The 20,944-nt window shown below is 39.6% G+C and overlaps 1 protein-coding gene and 1 pseudogene across 1 annotated transcript; both read right to left on the reverse strand.

Annotated features, from left to right (window-relative positions):
• Positions 1-4,528: 4,528 nt before the first annotated feature.
• LOC146480710 (uncharacterized) lies at positions 4,529-5,433 on the reverse strand. The gene is made up of 3 exons (XM_085109353.1): positions 5,289-5,433; positions 5,067-5,129; positions 4,529-4,995 (listed from the first exon to the last, which is right to left on the reverse strand). The coding sequence occupies exons 1-3, from the start codon at positions 5,400-5,402 to the stop codon at positions 4,642-4,644; spliced, it is 531 nt and encodes a 176-aa protein (XP_084965479.1). The 5' UTR covers positions 5,403-5,433; the 3' UTR covers positions 4,529-4,641.
• Positions 5,434-12,007: 6,574 nt separating this feature from the next.
• LOC146480711 (uncharacterized) lies at positions 12,008-16,459 on the reverse strand (annotated as a pseudogene).
• Positions 16,460-20,944: the final 4,485 nt, after the last annotated feature.

The raw sequence follows: 20,944 nt of genomic DNA on the forward strand, positions 1-20,944 counted from the left end.
TGTCACTCCACCGATTTTTTCTCCTTTGCGCTCCACTATCTTAATTTTTTGTCGCTGGCGGATCCGAAAACTGGGAAGCCTGAGCCGCACGCACAGGGGAATGATTAAACAGCGGTGCCATCAACTTCAATGAAGACCTCATAGATGGGCCATACATGAAGTACTGATGAGGCGTCTGTTGCAGGAATTGTTGACTGTACTGGTGTTGTAATGGGTGTTGTAGCGCGTAGCCAAATGGCGAATACGTGGAATATACATCTTCCCTGGCGAAATAATAGATAGAGAATAAATACAGAGAATCAACTGAAATTGCCACAAGAAATAAATTATAATAATAAGAACAAATTACTGTAAACAAGAGTCAGATTGTTTTCCGACAGTCAGAATGTGTCCGGACTCAATTTTGCTTGTTTACTAGACAAATATGCCGTCTGTTCTACTTAATAAGCAAGTTTGACACAGCAAGTTTGCTTATTAAACAAGAAAGACACTATTTTTGCTTATTAAACAAAAAGTAACACGATTTGGCATACTCGAATATAATTATCAGTCACCATTACGGAACAAAATATCCAGAACAAAACCAGCCCAACCAATGAATCATTCTGCACAAAGTTATTTTGGTAGGAGTGCCATCTGCTTAATCCGTCTTTTAAGCGAAATTAAGGCGTTATTTTCCTTTTCTGACAGCTACTTTTCTTAGAAGTTTGACTTCTCCGCACGATCAGTCGGCGGCCGTAACTTGACGATCGATGGGAGTTCACATTTGAAAACAAATAAAAATTCCTCTTTACTCTTATTGCTCCATCAAATGGGGAAGTTGAAATATTTGTGAATACAGCAACAACAAGGCGATTTAAGGTTTTTGTTGAGCATGGCCTTAGAGCTGTTCGTTGTTCCGAACAACTAGCAGCTCTATATTGTTCGTTTCGTCATTTCAGTCACGACGAACAACAATTACGGTGCTTTGCATTCAATGGATTTATTTTGCACGGACAATTTCCAGTGGCCAAAAAAATATAATCTTGAAAGAGATCTTCAAGAAAAAATGGAGTAGATTCTGCAAAGATATTTCCACCCACATTACCAGTAAACGTCGAATAAACATCTCAGATGAAATTTAATGTGATCCTCTACATGTACTGAATGCAAACTTGGTCCCAGATCAAATTTTCATCAACTGAATTGACCGTCGAACTGAGATCAATTGCGCCGTTACTTTGATTAAAACCTGTATTTTCATTATCGAATTGATTTCAACTGTAAAGAAAAAACTATTAAGTGCGAAGACGTGCCAATATCGACATGACAGAATGAAGGAATTACCAGAATGTAGAATATAATCCACGGTCTGATTCAGGTTATTCTTTTTTGTTTATTAGGCAAGAACGACGACCCTTTTCGTTTATTAAACGATGTAGTTTTGATTACTAAACAAAACTGCGCGTGCTTTTTGCTTATTAAACAAAACGTACCAAAAGTAAGAAGTAGACACATTACGGAAAGAAGGGCAACTCTTATCCTTTTTTATATCCACAGCTAGAGCGGCAGCGCCGCTAGCCCCACTGTACATACAACAATTCGCGTCTTCAAAATGTTCATGCTGTTTTTACAACATCGTTTGAAAATGTACTTTCTACGGTGGGGAAAAGCATAAAAACCTTAGTTTTTAAGAGCAATTCTCCAGGAAAGTGAAGCAAAGTTGGAAATGAAAATTTTTAACCCCCCTTCATTTTTTGTGTGGAGGTAGGTTACCTGGACGGATGAACAAAAACAGCCATATTTGGATCGGCAGGTGCGTTGTTGCCATGGAAACCACACTTGATCACGTCGGCCTGAGGTCTATGTTTTTACCGAAAAATTCACTCTCAAATAGTAAAAATAAACGAGTCTGGTTCTCGAGTACATGTGAACCAATTCAAATGAAATTCATGCAGATGGTAGAACCACTCTCCCAGTTTATAAAATTTGCTGTTAGAGTATTTGGGGTTCTATAATCAAGAAGATCTTGGTCGTATTACTATGTTGCCTGTCAGCCATTTTGACCAGAAGGAAAAACAAGCACAACCATATTCGTTATTTCTCCGAAAGTACTCTTTCCACATAAACCAAATTAGCAGCAGGGCTTACATAGATATTGAAGTTTATAAATATTATAAAATCTATTTGGGGAAAATTATATTCTGGCCATGGGTGTTGAAGACATCCGAGGCAAGTTGCAAAAAATTGCAAAATTGGAAATGTTGAGGTCTCCAGTATTTGGTTCAAACAGGGTTTAGATAGAGAATATCAACTTCAGAGGTTTTTTCATTCATCTTATCTGTTATCTACATTTGATTGATTAGGTTTTGGCCAATGAATAGGGGAAGAAGCCTTTAGTTTGTGGACACTCGTAAGCTTTAAGAAACTTGTCGTAACTAAATCCAGGCGCCAGGAAGTTGGTAACATCTAAGAAGCAGAGGTGTGCCGACTTTAAGCACATAATATTATTATTGCACTTAATAGTAAACAAAACTTCCTCGTTTTTGACCAGGACTAGGAAGAGAAATTCTTTTACGGCATTTAAGTCATATTTTCCTGAGTTGAAGCCAAGTACAGGAAGCTCTTTCAGGTATTCTTCTAGTCTGTTTCTCAATTTTTTCAAAGGGTGTTCTCTTTTCCGCGTAGGTCCAGGTCTATTTACCTCTGTTTTTTCGTTTGTATACTCTGGAAATTCTTTGTGTTGTTTCTCGCGCCTATTATCCAGCGCACGGTAAAATGATGGCCCTTGCTCTTCCACCTCATCGTCTAGGAAAACATGATCTTCCTCCGTTTCAGACTTAATGTCTTCTTCTTCATTACCGTTTCCATGAGATCTTCTCCCTCGTCATCACTATCTTCTTCTTCAGAGCAATCATTCCTTTTTGTCTGTTCCTTGCGTTCTTTTCTAACTTCTCATTTATTGCGTCAAAAAGAAAGGAAAACTCTATTTTCATCCGGCGATAACTTTCTTGACTTATTTCTACTAGATAGTCGACCATCTGTTTGACAAGTTGTTTGGAATCCCCTTCTGAGACGAAACATTTGGGTTGATCGTAGCCTGGTAAGTTTGAACAGACGCTGAGACTCAAAGGGATGTGCTTGGTTTCCCAGGTTAATTTTTCTGTGTTATTGAGACCAGTGTTAGGGCTGAACATACACTCAAAATCGAAAGTGGCTCTGTAAGGAAAGTATTGAGATGTTGAGGAACGGTAAGGCCTTCGTCCTCTAAGAGCTGAAAGATCGTAGGTGAAGTCTTGAATGCACCCCCAGGAAACTGATAACACACTTTAGCCTCACAGGTTCGCTCGTGACAATGTAGTTTTCCTACATGTCTCCAATAGGTTCCGCATCGAGAGCAGCAGTACGATTTGGCGTATTTCTTCATATCTTTGATGTATGAAAAGTGATTCTGGTACAGGTTGAGGTATAGAGTACTCGGTTAGTGGCAAAGGGAGCGATGTGTCAATTGCGCTGCAATCTCCGGTGTAGAACCCTTGTCTTCTTTTATTATGTCTTCTTCTCCCTCTTCTCCATCAGGTTTGGTAGGTTCCAGGGAATAGACGGAAAGGTTCACTTCAAATAGATGTTCTAGGTTGGACAGTTCTGTAAGCTTCACACCACAAAATTTCCTTTTCTCGGGAAACGTTTCGCGATATCTCTCGTAGTAATGTTCAGCATCTCGCTCTAGGTTTTTCAGGTGACAACCGTTATGAACAGCCAGGGCTCGGAAGAAACAGAGGTTGTCGGTGTAGACTTTTCCATCGTTGTGATCGCGATCCAAGGCAACCAAACCATGGTTTTCAGCCAGGTAAGCAGGTAGATCTGTGCGTCGTCCTATTGGGTGGCCTCAAAGTTTCGTTATGAAAAATGTGACATTAGTCACCTGCTCTACGACCCATTTAGAGTTGGGGCGTCGCTGACGGACCCATTCTAGTACATCAAGATTTTGCAGTGCTTGATGAACGCTTTGTAAATCAGCCACAGTTGAAATCTGGAAGGGTTCTTCGAAAACTTGGTCGTTGTTTTGGGACGCGTAATAATATTGCAGTTGGCCAGTTTCGTTGTTACGCAGTATAAATCCGAAAGACACATTCAGCTTAAACACCGTGGACTGCTCAGTAAATATCTCGTCAAGATGTTGTATAATCCCTTGAGGTTGAAGGGAGGTCAGGCGATAATTGTACCAGTCCAAAAGACAGTTTTGTCTGTTAAAGCGAGTCCTTATTTGATACCAAGGGCGACGGTACTCAGGGAAAGCGCTTTGCTCGTCCTTTGGAAGGTCAGCCAAGGTCCTGGGGTCTTCTTGCCATTTTGTACTAGAAACTGCTTTTTTGTCGATAAGATTCTGCTTTATTTTCTTGGCGCTAGGTCCTGAATAAAGTTATCATACACAAAATGTTCGATCTTAATCCCTTGCATAATAAAACGATTTTAAACTCCATTGTTTCACCATAGTTCAAATTTAATTTCAGTTAATTAGCAAAGTTAATCCTTGACACAAAGAAATATTTCCACTCCACTTCTTTTTCGTCGGAAATTTAATTTGCATACGATACCATACAAGCATTAACACATTGTAGCAAACAAGTGCTTTGTATCGCAGAGATACGATGGCAAAGTTTATCTTACTGAGTTCTTACCTGAGCCATCATAGCGTGAACGTTTTGTGGCTGCAGAAGGGTTGCTGTAAGCAGTTTTCTGGTGAGCTTGAAATGGGGCCATGTTCTGAAAGATCTCTCCACAGGTAAGGCACTTGTATTCACGCTGGGCTGCTCGCTTTTTGTGAACTTGTTCTTTGTGACGTTGTAGATCAGATTTGCGCTGAAACGTCTTGTCGCATTTGGAACATTGATGTTTTTTCATCTTTAAATGAGTCTCTTCGTGACGTTTTAAAGCGTCTGATCGTGTGAAAACTTTTCCACAAGTCCCACATTCATTTCTAGACTTTTTGACAGCCGATAGGTCTGCTTTATCCTACAAAACAATAAACATGCATATTAGTATCTCGATAAACTCAACAATAGAGAAAAATCAATCGATGGTACCTCAGCTGGTCGTTTTCTGCCGGCTCCATTTTGTAAATCGCTTCCAAGAAGCTGTTTAATATCCTGAAAATAGGAAAAAAATCTGTGAGTTTTGTAAAGTTATCGAGTAGAGGTATTGAACAATACAAGACAAAGAAATCGACCTTGTTGTAATGAATAAGACTATCTATGAGTTTAGTCTTGAAGACAAATACACTAGATTTCAAAATTAGTACTACATACCATGGGAAATATCAACGCCATCATTTGATCCACTGCGAGACAAAGTTGATCACTTGGTATCTCGTTGTGCCAGATACAATTTTCAAATTCGTTCAAAATAGTATCAACATCCATGATTACTACTGAAACTCACAATTTGTGAATGATGCACTTGGTCGCTATTGCTGACAAACAAGGAATAGTTATTTGTTGCAAATAACCGGGTATATCAGGCTGATGACTTTGTTACTTCTTGCTTCCTTTGTTGCCACTTTGTATCCGACGTCTTGCAAAAAGTAAGGTTGCAATGAAAAATAAATTATGTTTTCTTTTTTACCTGCTTTTGAATGTTGCATTGGAATTCAGCACCTTATAAGTTTAACATAATAAGTTATATTAAAATTGCTATCTTACCGTCGTCTGCATCCACAATAAAATGTGTAGTAGGATGTTAATAGTCAAATTACCGTCATGAGGCCACTGGCAGCAGTCTATAAAGGCTGCTGCCTTAGTGTGGTAGTTTGCCAAAGTGCCAGTAACGTGTGTCTTAAGTTTCCATGCATGATCGTCAACCTTAAAAATAAAACATTTGGACATAAATGAGACAAACAAAACAATCCTTGCCTGTTCTTTGCAATGTTTCCCCAACTTTTCCCATTGTTTTCAGTTTCTCCAGTTAGTGGAGGATGTGTATTCAGATTTCATTTACCTTGGTCGTTGTGGTGAAATGTGGCAGATTAGGCTTTCCTTGGTCCATTCCATCCAATGTTATCGAGAGATACTCATCAGGTTGACTTTTTGCTTTGAGCCTGTGCTTATAATATTTCTTTCTTTCAGCCCTATTTGTTTAAGAATTGAAAAACATATTTTACTTTATAAATGTTATGTGTCAGTTACCGATTTTTTAGCAGTATAAGATGCTAATTACGATATGTCAGCGCATTAGAGTGATGTTTATGTATCTATCATTAAGTTTGTTTCCCTTTGCCTAAATTAGTTTGACCCTAATGAGACTGATACTACCGCATTGAAACTTCGGGGACGTTTTTTTGGGACATGTCTTTCGGCTGTCAACTCAATTATCAGAGCCATGTTGAGAACAGATATAAACGATCGCTGCCAACTATGCTTGTCATCCTCATTGGACCTTTTCTCAAAAGAATGCCAGGATATGAAAACGATGTTTCTAAAACTGATATCACTTGAGAACCTTATTGATTCTATTTTCAAGTGATTTCAGGCTTCCCAAGGCTAGAACCAAAACCGAATTGAGCCAGTCGACAGCCCTGTTCGAATCATCTTGCTATGATTCAAAGATCATAAATCCGCCAACTCCGTGGGCAGACAACTAAGCGACCTTGGAAAGGAAATGGATCGCGTACTACAACCAATTTATTCGGATTCTTCACACCCGCCATTTTACTTAATGTTTTTGAAGATATCAAAATTCGCAGAAAATGGTAAAAGCTGGTTCCAAAAACTAAAAGCCCTGAGCACTCCACACAATTGGATTAAGCGTTAGTACGCCTCAAAAGCTAACCCACCAGTTAAATAAATATAAACGACCACAAAGTCACTTACAGTTAAACGAATGCGAAAGTATGAAACATATTTTTCTCCTCTTCCATCACTTACAGTTGTTGGGTAAGATGAATTTTCCTTATTAAAGCTAACTCTCTTCTGGCTTCCCCTCGCATATTTTCCTTTGTCAATTCTTCTTTTACGTGCACACAAATGGCAAATTTTGTAAACCGGCTTTGCTGTTAATGCATTAAACATAGCAAAATGTCAACTAAATGGTCCTCATGCATACACTTGCTAAACTCAGTGAACTAAGTGCACACCACTAATAGTAGCAGTGGAAAATAGTTAATAACGGAAAATATCAATGGGAAGGTGTACATAGACCGTCCGAGGCAGCCAACAGTTGTTTTCTGCGTTTATCTGTTAGGAAGGTCGCCATTGCCTTTGAACCAACAACGGGAATGATCTGCTGTTTTGTTCAGCAAGGGATATTTATCACCTGATTTTTCTCTGTATTGGCTTACCAAACATAAAAATGCTGTAGTACGTGTTACATGGACCATTAATAAGGATTTTCTTATGCAGTGTAAAATTTTAAATAACAGAAACTCATTTATTGTTTTTAATAGTTTCGAGGTGTCTAAAAAATACGGACGAAGTAATATTTCTAGTCATATAAAATAGCCATTAATGCTGTTAAAAGCTGACTAGACTAAGCAACTGTTCCAACCTTTGGAATTATGACGTCCGGAAACTCTTCCTTCCACATACTGTAAAGGAACGTCGACTTTGCGAGAAAGCGCTTGTTGTTGTTGTCCATCTCCTCCTTGTATAATTCATACACTGCAGTCTTGGTAAGGCAAGCTAGCAGGTGACGCATGCCGTTGGTTGGCATGCTGACCGTGTTCATAACGAACTTGTTCATCCAACCAATGGCAAAGTCAAAGGCAGCACTTCTCGATCTTCCACTTTTTTCCAACTCCTCTGGGATATCTTTGGCTACCTCGTAATGGCTGTTTGTTTAAAGAAAAATCCAATTCAACAAAGGAATATCTAATATTAATGTTTAATTAAAGAAATGGTTAATGTCGATTATAAATCTTTCATGATTATAATCTCACTCGAAGATGTAAGCCCAATAGGAAATCAATCATCAACAAAGAACGTACCAAGTTCTTGAAACACCATACACTTTGCACCATCCATTGACGCATAAGTTTACGCCTTCTATACTGTGGCGTTTTTCGCAGGGTCCACATCCACTAATGCGAATACCGGTAACCAAGACCTTTAAATAAATAATTAAACCACAAATTAATAACAACGGCAAAACCCCGCGAAATAGAACCTATTTTTTTAAGAACCTGTAAGCCCTTGTACCCTTTTTTTCTCGCACCACTGTAAACCATTTTTAATTTCAGTTTGTGTTATTTCCCTTTTTTCCGCAAAACGCATGAAGAAACTTATACATTGTAAAAATTGATGGTTGTTAAGAAAACGGAAAACTACTTGGTTTATTTGTGTTCCGTGTTACCTCACAAAGCGCGCTCTTGCATAAAGTTTGAATTCAATTGGACTGATTTATCGGTACCTTGCTTGCAGAAATGCTGTTCTTTAAAAAATTCTTTCTGGCACTTGGGTCTTTTCCCCAGTAATACTCCCTTTGCTTCACAATGAAGTTTATAGGCAGCTGGCGAATGCAGTTATACTTGCAGCAGGAATCCTCCCAATCACGTACTATGTCCATAGCGTCAGTTTTCTTGGATAGTTTTCATGTAACAAGTATACAGGTTTGCGTTCAACAAGATACTATATAGCTGATGATTCAGGTACTACTTGTGTACACTCAAAAAAAAGGTATGAGCGGGAATTAACAGCGAAATTCTTTTTGATGCTTGCAAACGTTTTGCCCATTCAAACCTTTTCAGTAAAATCAACAGTTGCGCACTTATAGGGTTAGAATGTCCAAAAAATATTCCATCACATTTCTTCCATTGAGCATATTCCAGTAATTTAAAAAACCAGTAATTTAAGATAAAGGGTGGCTGCAGGGGAATGTATAGAGCCATAATACTCACTGCTCCTCGTTTGCATTGTCTTTTTCCCATCCTGAAGAAAACCAGAGAACAACTGAGCTAAATTATCAATTCAATCTTAACCATGCCAATTGACCACTAGATTACTGTTCAATTAGTCTTTTTTTTTTTTTTGGGGGGGGGGGGGGTATAATCTTCGCTTATAAAACAAATCACTCCACTAATAAACGCTTAATAAACAAAAATGACAGCAAAAGATGACTTGCTTATAAACTATTGCGCACTTTCGCTTAATACACAAACATTGCAGCGGAAGATGACTTGCGTATAAACTGTTGCACACTTTCTCTTAATAATAAACAAAAATGACAACAAAAGATGACTTGCGTTTAAACTATGGCTCACTTTCGCTTAATAAATGAACACTGCAGCGAAAGATGACTTGCGTATAAATTGTGGCGCACTTTCGCTTAATAGACAAAAAATGATAGCAAAATATGACTTGCTTATAAACTATCGCGCACTTTCGCTTAATAAAGGAACATTGCAGCAAAAGATGACTTGCTTATAAACTGTCGCGCACTTTCACTTCCTAAACAAAAAATAACAGCGAAAGGTGACTTGCATATAAACTATTGCACACTTTCGCTTAATCAACAAACATTGCAGTGAATAAATAAATATTAATAATAAAACAAAAACTGACAGTGAAAGATGACTTGCGTATAAACTATGATGCACCTTCGCTTAATAAACAAAAACTGACAGTGAAAGATGACTTGCGTATAAACTGTCGCGCACTTTCGCTAAATAAACAAAAATGACAGCGAAAGATGGCCTGCGTATAAACTATGACGCACCTTCACTTAATAAACAAAAACTGACAGTGAAAGATGACTTGCGTATGAACTGTCACGCACTTTCGCTTAATAAACAAAAATGACAGCAAAAGATGGCCTACATATAAACTATGGTGCACTTTCGCTTAATAAACGGACATTACAGGAAAAGATGACTTGCGTATAAAGTATCACGTACTTTCGCTTCACAAATAAAAAAGGCAGTGAAAGATAGCCTACGTATAAACTGTGGTGCACTTTCGCTTAATAAACGAACATTGCAGCAAAAGATGACTTGCGTATAGAGTATCACGTACTTTCGCTTCACAAATAAAAAAGGCAGTGAAAGATGACTTGCGTAGAAACTTATCTAACAAACAAACTATTACAGATTACCTTAACTTCTTTTGACATTCTTTCTTTACAGAAATCTGCGTGCGCAGTTGTCTCTTCCATTTCGAAAGAGTTTGTTGAATCTTCATGGTTGTTCTAAAAGAAAGCGGATTTTGATTAAGGAAAACATTACTTCTGCCTTAGGGTTTGATAGTTGAATGACAGAAAAATTTGTTTTCTCACCTTGTTTTCCTTTTCCTCCAGTTCTACCAGCTTTCTTGTGGCGTTATCAAGTTTGCTGGTGTGTGGGTTTGCTACCCATTCATACTCCTCTGCCTATCAATGGAATTTTGCTTTCAATGTTTCGCTCGTTTTTTTTTGTAATGTGGGGGAAATAATACGAATTTTAGACACCTCTTGTACATTGCCATCTTCGCAAAGTTTGAATTCAGTGTTCATACTTCAAAATTTTACACACAGTTCTTTAGATCAGAAAATCAGACCTTCAAAGCACTGAAATGCGGGAAAAAGTGAAAACCAGCACCAATGCAGCAAGACCTCTGGGCTGGGCTAATCAATGTCAAAATCCAGTGAATCGAAATCTGATTGGCTACTTCTACTTTTAGCGTTTGTTGAGTGTGCGCAGTACTATGACCTAGTTTCAATCTGGCTCAGGAAACCTGATTGGCCACTTCTACCACTCCTTCAGGGTTTCGGGGAGTCTGTCAATGACAAAAAAATGGAGTTCGCAACAGATTTCGACGATGGAATCGTGAACAACAATGAAGAAGACCTTGTAGTGGATAGTGGAAGTGGTCGTCAAAAAGGACGAAGAGCGGGAGAATTATCGGGGCGGCAAATGGTGCTCAAGAAGCTCGAAAAGGAAGAGAAAGAATTTTGGCATTGCCGATTTCCACCCTCTTTCGGCGTGGCAGTGGTAACGCTGCGAAGAGTGCTATTGGAGTTTACAGATGGTTGCGAGGAAAACATCAATAAAGAGACAGCTTCCGCCATGCAAATTTATCTCACAAGAAAGTTGGGATTCACTGTTTCGGTAAGCTTACCTTTTACAGTAGTATATTAGTGGATGACACTTAACCTTTACTTTGTCCTTTATAGAATCTCTTTCTTTTGCACAGGTTATCATTTAGACTGAACATAGTTAAGAGCCAAATTCCGAGAAAATCGAAAGACACTCAGGAAAAATTGGATTTTTTTTTTTTATTGGCCAAAACATCCCTTAGGGTCAACCAACTTGAGAAAAAATATCGAAAAATTCCAACACTTTATCTCACGGGAGAAATTTTAAAAAGTTTGAAAATTGGGTAAAATGGCAACATTGGGCTATTGTCGCCGAACTTCAGGGAGACAGCGAGCGCGTAAAGAAGGTCCTATAAAAACGAAACATGGCACAAATATTAATTTATGTTTGCTCGTTAAAACCATGTAATAGTTTTCTCAAGTTTTTGTCTGTCGCCGTTACAATCGGCATATTTATACGGTCACTATTTGTGACTCCCATTGCGCGATAAATTGAAGGCCAACTTTGGCTGCAATAAATAGTTTCTGGTATATGTCGTTTGATCATCAAATCTACATGAAAGGAAAGCTTAGTCATTGACCTTTAATCCTGGAAAGTTACAGCTTTGGAAATAAAGATTTCTGGTGTCAGTAAAATAAACTGTCCTGGCATATAAGCAGCTAAAATTGTATGCAAATTTGGAATCGATTTTTTAATTGCTTTTTAATTGGGAATCTCGGGAATCCCATTTGGCACGTTTTCCACGATATTTGTACAAGAACCTGATGCCGCACAATTGTAACCAATGCAATTTTACATTGTTTGTGCCAAAAAGTCCCCCCCCCCCACCCCCGCAAAATATGTTTTTCCAAAACGTTTACTCTTTCCCCCTCGGGTGAACATATCAAAGCAACTATTTTTTTCCCATGCTTGAAAGAAATAAGTAACAATACTAAATTAAAGTTCACATGTTTCTTGATAGTGTAGTTACGGAGTGGTTTCGCAACTGCAACTGGCCACGCCCTTGTGAAGAAGTTCAAGGTACAATGCCTTGCGACGAATGGGTTTCTGAGGCACCTCCAATCTCAGTTCCTTACAGATGTTTTGCAGCATTGCAAGCTTCAATCTCTCCAGCGATCCATCCTTCATTGCACAAATATCGTACTGATCGTACGTGATGGGGTGCTGTAGGGTGATGGAGGTGACTACTTCTCTTGCCCATGCAAAGTTCTCTTCCTCTTGACAGGCCTGTATGTTAGCGTCGTCAGGAATTTGCTGGCTCCCCTTCGCAGCTAGGCGGGAGAAGTATGATGTAATCTGCTGCGGTGTCAGGAACTCAGATACTTTGAACAGACACACCGTCGGTTCCTAGTGCACGCCTCATTTCACGGAAACAACATCCCCGTCCAATTTTTTACTTGGGATCAAGGTAGGCTTTCTGAGTGTTATTAAATCGATAGGGCTTTTTGGCGCATTATAGAGCCCATCCTTCTTTGATATACACGTCGTCTAAAGCCCCCTCTGTAACTGGAGCAGTGATGGTGATGTGCCTTGCACCCTCTTCTAATTGGGCCTTGTAGCCTAATTTAGCAAGGTCTAACAAAGACCTCTTCTCTAAAGATTGCGTGCATTTTTTCTAAAGACAGGTGTTTCTCTAGGGAAGATAGTCTTTGAAAGACCTTCACACACCCATCTTGAGGGCAAGAGAAAACGGATGTTGCCTCTTTAGTGGTTCCTTGGACGTTTTCCGGTAACACCTCCGCCTTCTTTTTCTTCTCTGCGCGCTTTGTACCCACGGATTTAAAGCCACCTGGTGAGATCGTTGACGTAAGCCAGCTGTAGCTAGGTTCTAGATCTGAAATGGGAGCAATGAAGATTAAACTAAGAGCACCATTGGACATGGTTTTCACATGCTTCTGTGTCGCTAGGTTTGGAGTCATAATATCTAGGCCTCATTTGGCTTTACTATAGATATGCGGGCGCACCAGTCGACAATGTTGTGGAAAGAGAAAAAGGAAAAAAGACACAGTTTGGGCTTGCACGCCCCTCTACAGAAGCATCCAATTTCCTCGCGCCTAAGAGAGTATACTCCTTCCCCTCAATCAACAGGGTTTCCTATCCCCATCAACTTCACTGCATGTAATAAGGTAACTTGATACTATGAATAAAAGGAATGAATTGGTAGAAGTCTGTTGTGCAATGCAGCTTTACTCTACTTTTCCACTGAAGGTTCCCAGACGATCATGAAAGACATCTAAAGACAAACTGCATGAACCAGTTGCACGTATTTACCGGGTAAAGAGGTCTCCAATGTGATCTCTTTACCACTCCCAATGCCGTACGCACGCCAGGCTGTGGTGCTGGTCCTGTCAGCGCCAAATACGAAGTTGTTTAGCTTGCTGATGGCTGGTATCTTTCGGCTATTATCCACTACAGGTACCTTCCGAATGGTGTCCATGGAAACTACCTGCACCCCATCTATTCCTCCATGCGAGAGCAGAGCACCTTCCAGCTCGTGCGCTGTCGTCACATCATTTTCCTCGTTAATGTGGTTCCGGACGTGGGCTTTACAGGTTGCCGCCAACCTGTCAGCAGCACCTTTTCCCCCTTGTGGGTCAGAGAAGTCAATACGCTGGATGTGGACTCCAGTGGTGGCTGCTACCACTGGGAAAGATAGAATAGTGGCAGATGAGTGGTAGCAACCGGCGTTGTCCCGTCTCCAAACAGTACTGGGTGTATTGTTGAACCACTCTCTGGGGGATCATCAGGCGTATCACATTGGGTACCTCGATCTTATCACCTGACGATAGCTTCAGATTTTTCAGCCCGAATGGTAGATCTTGTACTAGATGGGGACTGGTTATAAAGCCCAGAAAGTGGTCCAATTGGCCGAATTCCACTCGAATTCGCATAATGGGTTGTTTTTGTACTTGGGCTGCCCTTCCAAACTGCCGCTGATGTAGGTTGGCCATAGTGAAGCGTTACCTCGTCAAACCCGGAATGTACCAAGATATGTCAGTGAAGCTTCCAACACCAGCCATAATAGAAAGAATTTGCCTGGTTGTGTCCCAGCTGGCTGCGTTGTCGTAGGCTTCCGCTGACGCTTCTAAGTACACTTGGTCGGAATGTGGGAGCTCCTCAACGCCCAGTGCTTTATTCATGGCGGTAGAAGACGCTAAGCGTTGCCACAAACTTCCGGCACTGTCGAGGGGAACAGTCTTCAGCACGGCTAATACTACTTCACTGGCTTTCTTGGTTTGGCGTAACCTAGTTTTTTCAGATGCCTCGATCCAGTTGACCCATGGTTTGCCAAGTGGTTCCAGTTTACGGGAAATCAAAAACTCATTCAATTTCCCACGAAGTTCAGTTACAGGAGCAGACTCATCGCTAGTGGATGCAGTGCTTGCAGTGTCTGGCGATAAGAACGTTTCATCGGCTTCACAGATTACAACCTGGCCAAATGTTTCCGAAAAGTCATCCAAAGAGTGACCATTATCACTTTCCTCAGGAGATGGCAGCTTTTCACTCTATAAAATAATAAAGTTCTCCATTTAATATTCGAAATAATAAACGGCAAATTCAACATGGCCAACGTTGTTTATTCAATTCATCGTCGTCGTTATCGTCATTGTCGTGTCTTAAGTCAATTTGGTGTGACGTCATGTTAATAAACTTTAACAGCCTAGGTCTTCAACGAAGTGTCGGCTGGGTTAAAAAACTATTGAGTCGTCACATCTGAACCAAAATATATAGATTCAACTGTTTCATCAAGACTTAACTGCGTGGAAAGGTACTAAGCTGTAGCAACTTTATCTCTTTACGAGCATTTTACTGCAACTTTATAAAAAATAATCCCTCTTGACTATTAGTTTTACTTACTTGTGGAGCAGTTTCCTTGCATGGTTCGACAACTTGTATATTTGGAACATCAACGACTGCTGCTCTTGGCTGCCAATGGCGTCGTCTATGTATTGCTTACATATACGGCATATCGCTATTAACCAAAATAATTTCCCACTCAAACTTCAATCCCGCCGCCCAATTAATTAGGTCCTTCTATAAACGCTTATTCTTAGGCCATCATGCATGCTCTGAAAAGGAAGGGAAAGGAGATTCTCGCTTCACGCACGTCCACGCGAGCAGCGCAAATGTCCCCTTTCCCTCCTTTTTTGGGACCGGCCACGAGGGACTTAGACTACAAGCTGTCTCTCATATTTCTAACAGATATTAGTATAAATCTACTGGTATTCTATCACGAATGCTGCAATCTGATTGGCTACTCTACTCACTATCTATTTTTGTGATAGATAATGATTAGAGAAAAGGTGATCGACGTGCACAGTTTAACCCTCAAAATAACAATGTAATCAAGTAAAAGTCGCTTCCCGCGGGGAGATGAGCCCGCGAGAGAAAAACGAAAAATGAGAGTTCAACCAACTTGAAACCTTGATACATCAATGCAGATACAAACGTGAATACCCGGAACTTACGAGATCCAACTTGAACTCGCTTTCCTGTAGATCTCAACGGGAAAGCAGCTTCATTGCTTCCCAATCCTAGGTCTCCTTTGGCTGACGTTTTTTTGTTTACAGCTGTTTCGGCAGGAACACTGCATCTTACTTTCGCACATCTTCAGCTTATACCATATTCAGCTCTATGGCGAGGGCATATTGTCATCGACGCCTGCGTTTCATCTGCTGTGAAAATGCCTAAATACCAAAAAACAATCAAAAAATTGTGAATTATAAACAGTAGCCAAAAAAAAAAACCACTCCAATGAGTACACGAACTTGGGGCGCGGCCATCGATTTGCTGTCGAAGTGTGAAAGAGTGTTTTCCTATGTAAAATTGTTACAAAGATGTGAATGATCAAATTCATCAACACAAATTATCGTACCGCCCTATCAGCGAAGCTTCAATTTAACCCTGCTCTTTTCTCTAATCGATAACACCCATTCCATCTCTCCTACTGCGATGCGGGCCTCTCTCCCTCTGATCCATCCTCACTCTGCTGCATAGTAGTTTACATCAACCAACCCCACAGAGTAGGGTACAAGAGCAACGCGCAGAGTGCAAACTTTGGAAGGAAAATGCAACCGTGTGCGCGGCTCTCGCTCTTACGTGCCAATCAATTTACTTCGACTTCAGCATCCCCCGAGCCCGAGCCGAGAATCCCCCCCTACCCTCGAATGTGTTCCCCGAATCTATCTCGTAAGGCGCGTTTTGTCTGTCTGATGTATTCTGCTGTGAAAGGAAGAAAAAAAGAACGAAGTTGCATTTATCATGCATGGTGAGAAACCAAGTGTATTTCCACCCTAATGGCAATTTGTCGCGCGGGAATTGTCCACCCCTGAGACATGGCGCGGCTTTCCCCATCATATTTTCCCACCTCTAAGCACCCCTCACAGTCAATTCTTCATCGTCAATCTCGCGCTTCATGCGACCAAAGAAATTCTCGCTAGGTGCTAGCCGGGTTCTTATTTTTCCACTCTACGCCCATTGTGAGGCCAGTCGAGCCAGCAAAGCAATTAAATTAAGGAACAGAATCGTAAAACACGGCAACGTCAGAAATAGAAGGTTTTTGAGATCTTTGTGACTACGCTATCATATGTCCTCTATGGCCCTCAATAGGGTCCCATAGCTGAACTCCCAGAAGTAGGCAGTTATAGGCTACAAAGTCATCGGTTACCTGCTCGGGCTAACAGCAACTTGCATTCGCTGTCAAGGGCTTTATCGCCACTCAGCTTGTTTTGTTCCAAATGTCTTGAAACGTCTCTTTCACATTGTTTCAGGGAAATCACTTCTGTCTGCCCTGGATAATTACTGCTCAATCCGCAGGCTGTTCAATGCGCCCTCCAGTAGGGAGGAAAAACTGCACGATGGCGAAGCCATAGAGAATAGCAGACAGAAAAAATCCTTCTAGCCCTGAGCGTGGCTGGAGGTTTTATTAGTATCTTTCGTAACTCATAATTCGATTAGCAGTAAAATTACCACAGCACGTGCAAATAAAAGAATTGTGAAATTCCGTCTGACACAAGATCTCGGTTACGCTGATGATGTTTTCATTTACCGAACGTAGACCTCTTTTTATTTTACTTCTTTTAAATTTCCTCTTATAGGCAAAAACATAATAAGGATGGTGAGATACATTTATTTCGCTGCAACATTTCCACAACATACAGCCGCTCGCGCTGACCCAAAATTCGCAACCTCATGTGATTACGTGACTTCTATAATTATTCAACATTCTTGAATGACGTCTTGTGGGTCACTTGAAGGGGTCATTCCTGTTGCTTATTACAACTGGTTGATGATTGATATCTTTTCTCATATGTGCCATAAGAAGTTGAAATTGAATTGAAACCAGTGTTTTCCAGCGCATTGGTGTTTGTATCATTCTCAAACAAGGTGATATTATATTTATCATAAACTGCTGTACGTCGTCCGCCATGGGAATGTCCCCAGGTTCAGTTGAATTCACAGATTTCTATGTTGTCAAAATACCGTTTAATCTCTGATTTAGCCGTCCTTATTCACGATCAACACACCACTTATGAAAGGAGAAAGTCACTCAAGGACAGACGATAACGGTAAGTCGTTCATTTCGGGTTAAATGAAATCCTTTGTCTTTGAGGAATCAACTCCCAATTTGCATACAATTAATAGCCGCTTGTATGCCATGACAGTTTATTTTACTGACACGGGAAATTTTTATTTCCAAAGCTGTAACTTTCTAGGATTATAGTACAATGACTAAGCTTTCTGTTCATGTAGATTTGATGGTCAAACGACATATACCAGAAACCATTTATTGCAGCCAAAGTTGGCCTTCAATTTATCACGCAATGAGAGCCACAAATAGTGACCGTATAAATATGCTGATTGTAACGGCCACAGACCAAAACATGAGAAAACTATTACATGGTTTTAACGAGCAAACATAAATTAATATTTGTGCCATGTTTCGTTTTTATAGGATCTTCTTTACGCGCTCACCGTCTCCCTGAAGTTCGGCGAGAATACGGGCCTTTTATAGAGCCCAATGTCGCCATTTTACCCGATTTTCAAACTTTTTAAAATTTCTCCTTTTATATAAAGCGTTGGAATTTTTCGATATTTTTTCTCAAGTTGGTTGTTAAGGGATATTATGGCCATTTAAAAAAAAAATCCAATTTTTCGTGAGTGTCTTTCAATTTTCGATTTTCTCAGAATTTGGCTCTTAATACTTTCCTTTATTGCAAAGTTAGATATTAAAAAGAATGTTTAGTCAGATGCAGTTAAAATTTCTTGTAGCTGCCGTCGTATCTGGGTTTCAAAACCCCTTTTTTAACGAATCTGGCGTGCGTTCATTTGTTCAAGCTCCCGATTTTGTTCCAGAGAAACTATTTCACATTTTCTAACCACGAATAAAAATTGTTAATGGTACCTGTAAAAGTACGAACAGTTAAAGATTTCCACGATGGAGAAACACATTAGGTCAGTCTATGCGAAAAACTTCCAGGAATCTGTAGAAGAGGGTATTAATGCGTTGAATCCGGTAGCTCTTCGGTTGCTGCAATAAACGCCTACCACTGAGAACCACAAGTAATGGCTTGAAAGAATCCGGATAAAAACGTCGTTTAACTCTTGATCATGCTCTCCACATACTTGCCATACACCCACCCTTCATGCCCTTGGGTAGTTTTTTTCAATGCCCGTGCTTGGTAAGGGGTATTCTCGTCCAGTAAGATATTTAGATTTTTTGAAGGGAAAAATTTTTTTTAAGTTATTCTCATTCATTTATAACCTTTATTATCATTATTTTTTTTCTGCTGCTACTAACTTTGCGTTCCCAAGGCTTTTGCATTACTCATTGAACGCGTCTCTATTGCTCAGTAAATGTTTTTGATATTTTGGAAGTCCCGTTAACACTAATTCACGATTAAAAGTTAATCGAGGTTTTATCTCACCTGTTAAATATGTTAAAATTATTGTCAGCAGACATTTATTAGACTTTGACACAGTAAATTATAATGAATCATATACACTGTAGCTAAGTGGCCATTGCAGTCACTCCCGGTCTTGTTGTATTCTTCCTTTTGCTGTCTGTTTCCTTTCTTGCCGTCTCGGGGATTTGCTGGTCTCTTTCCTTTTGAGTTTTTGTTTAAATCCCTAAAATAAAATAATTAAAACGAAAAATTAAAAACACTAAATCCCTAAAAATTTCATGTAGGTAAGGAAAATTGTAAACTATGGTAATGTAACTTATAAACCCTATTAATATAATGCAAACATATTTGCTTGGAATTGGAATGTTAGATAAACTTAGATACCATGTCTCTATGAATACGCTTAAACAACTATACCATACGCTCATATATCTGTATCAAAATTACGGGTCAACGAGCTGGGGTACTGCATGCCAAACAAAATTTAAAAAGATAAAAATAAGCCATATTACTGCCTTCACTGCATCTTCTTTGCACACAAAAGAGATAATGTAACATTTTACTCTATTCGAAATCCTTAAGCTAGAGAACATTTTTAAATTGAAAATTGGTTCCCTTGTGCATAAATTACAATACAATAAAAAAACACCCCCTGCACTCCATGATCTTGTTTCCCTAGCTTCTGATATCCATAAATATAATACACGATTTCCCACCAGTCAAAACCTGTACAGACCATTTTCTTCAAACTAATTATGGTTTAGCACGGTTTAAAGTAGTGGCATCACAAACCTGGAAAACAATTCCAATGGAAGTTAGGTGTCTGCGCCACAATGTTTTTAAGAAGAAATACAAACTTTTTCTACTTGATAGCCAAACATTAATAATATTAAAAAAATTTAACGTATACTATATACTTATAATTTGCTGTAAACACTGTTTTCCTTACTGTTGTATTTTCATCTCCTAAGCCTAATTTAATTAGCAGAGCTCTTCAACCAGTCTTATAAATTCTACTTTCCCCTATTTTATTTAATTGCACGGAGGTATTTTACAATAACAGTCCAAATTCCGGCGCGCTGATTGGCCCATAGCTATTGTCTATAAAAGTACAGACAATAAAAATGACGTCAGATGTAATGCGCGTGCTTTTTCAACGAAAAAAAATTGCCAATTCCGCTCATACTTTTTCCATGTTATTGTACAAAAACAAATTGGCAGCAGTTTTCTATGGTCTATACTCTTATAGACCATAAAATGACGCCATAAAATGTTCAAAACTTGGCAGTGAAACCACTCGCCTGTGGCTCGTGGTTCCACTTGGGTTTTGAACATTGTTTGACGTCACTTCATTGTCTATAAGAGTATAGACCATAGAAAACTGCTGTCGATTTGTTAATTGGCCAACACGAAAGCCTTGCTCCTTTAACCACTACGCACTTCTTCCGTAGGGGGTAAAATCATTAAATTAAGTGCTCTGCACGTTTCATTATTTCTTACTATAAAATGTATTGTATTTTGTTGTAATAAGTGTGAGTAAAATTGAATTGAATTCAATTGAATTGTCCACTTCCTTCCCTTTCCCTACATGCAGGACCCATTGAAGCAAAAACACCCACACCAGTAACTTTTCTTTATTTTGAGGTCTGCTATCACCCAGGTGGTTAACCCAATGCAGTCCTGGGGCCAATATCGCGCATGACACCCCTAAAGCCGGCGATTTTCGATTCTTGCTTGCGTTACGCGAGCGTTAAATATTAACCATATGCGCAGTAAACACACACAAGATCGGGTTACAAGGCAAAGTTTATTCAAAGCACATAACTCAAAAGGCCGAAATATGCCAAAATATCGTAAGAGAAAGGCCGAAAGGGTGTTCAAAAGTGAATGTGAAAATCAAAAACCGAAAATTTAATTCGCCACGCGACATTTTCCGAAATGAAATAAACAACGCGGACAAAAGACAGTGAAAAGAAAGCCGAATTATGCATAATTA

The sequence above is a fragment of the Pavona decussata genome, unplaced genomic scaffold (assembly GCF_977016875.1).
Source record: "Pavona decussata unplaced genomic scaffold, jaPavDecu1.1 SCAFFOLD_53, whole genome shotgun sequence".
In the NCBI taxonomy this organism is placed as follows: Eukaryota; Metazoa; Cnidaria; class Anthozoa; order Scleractinia; family Agariciidae; genus Pavona; species Pavona decussata.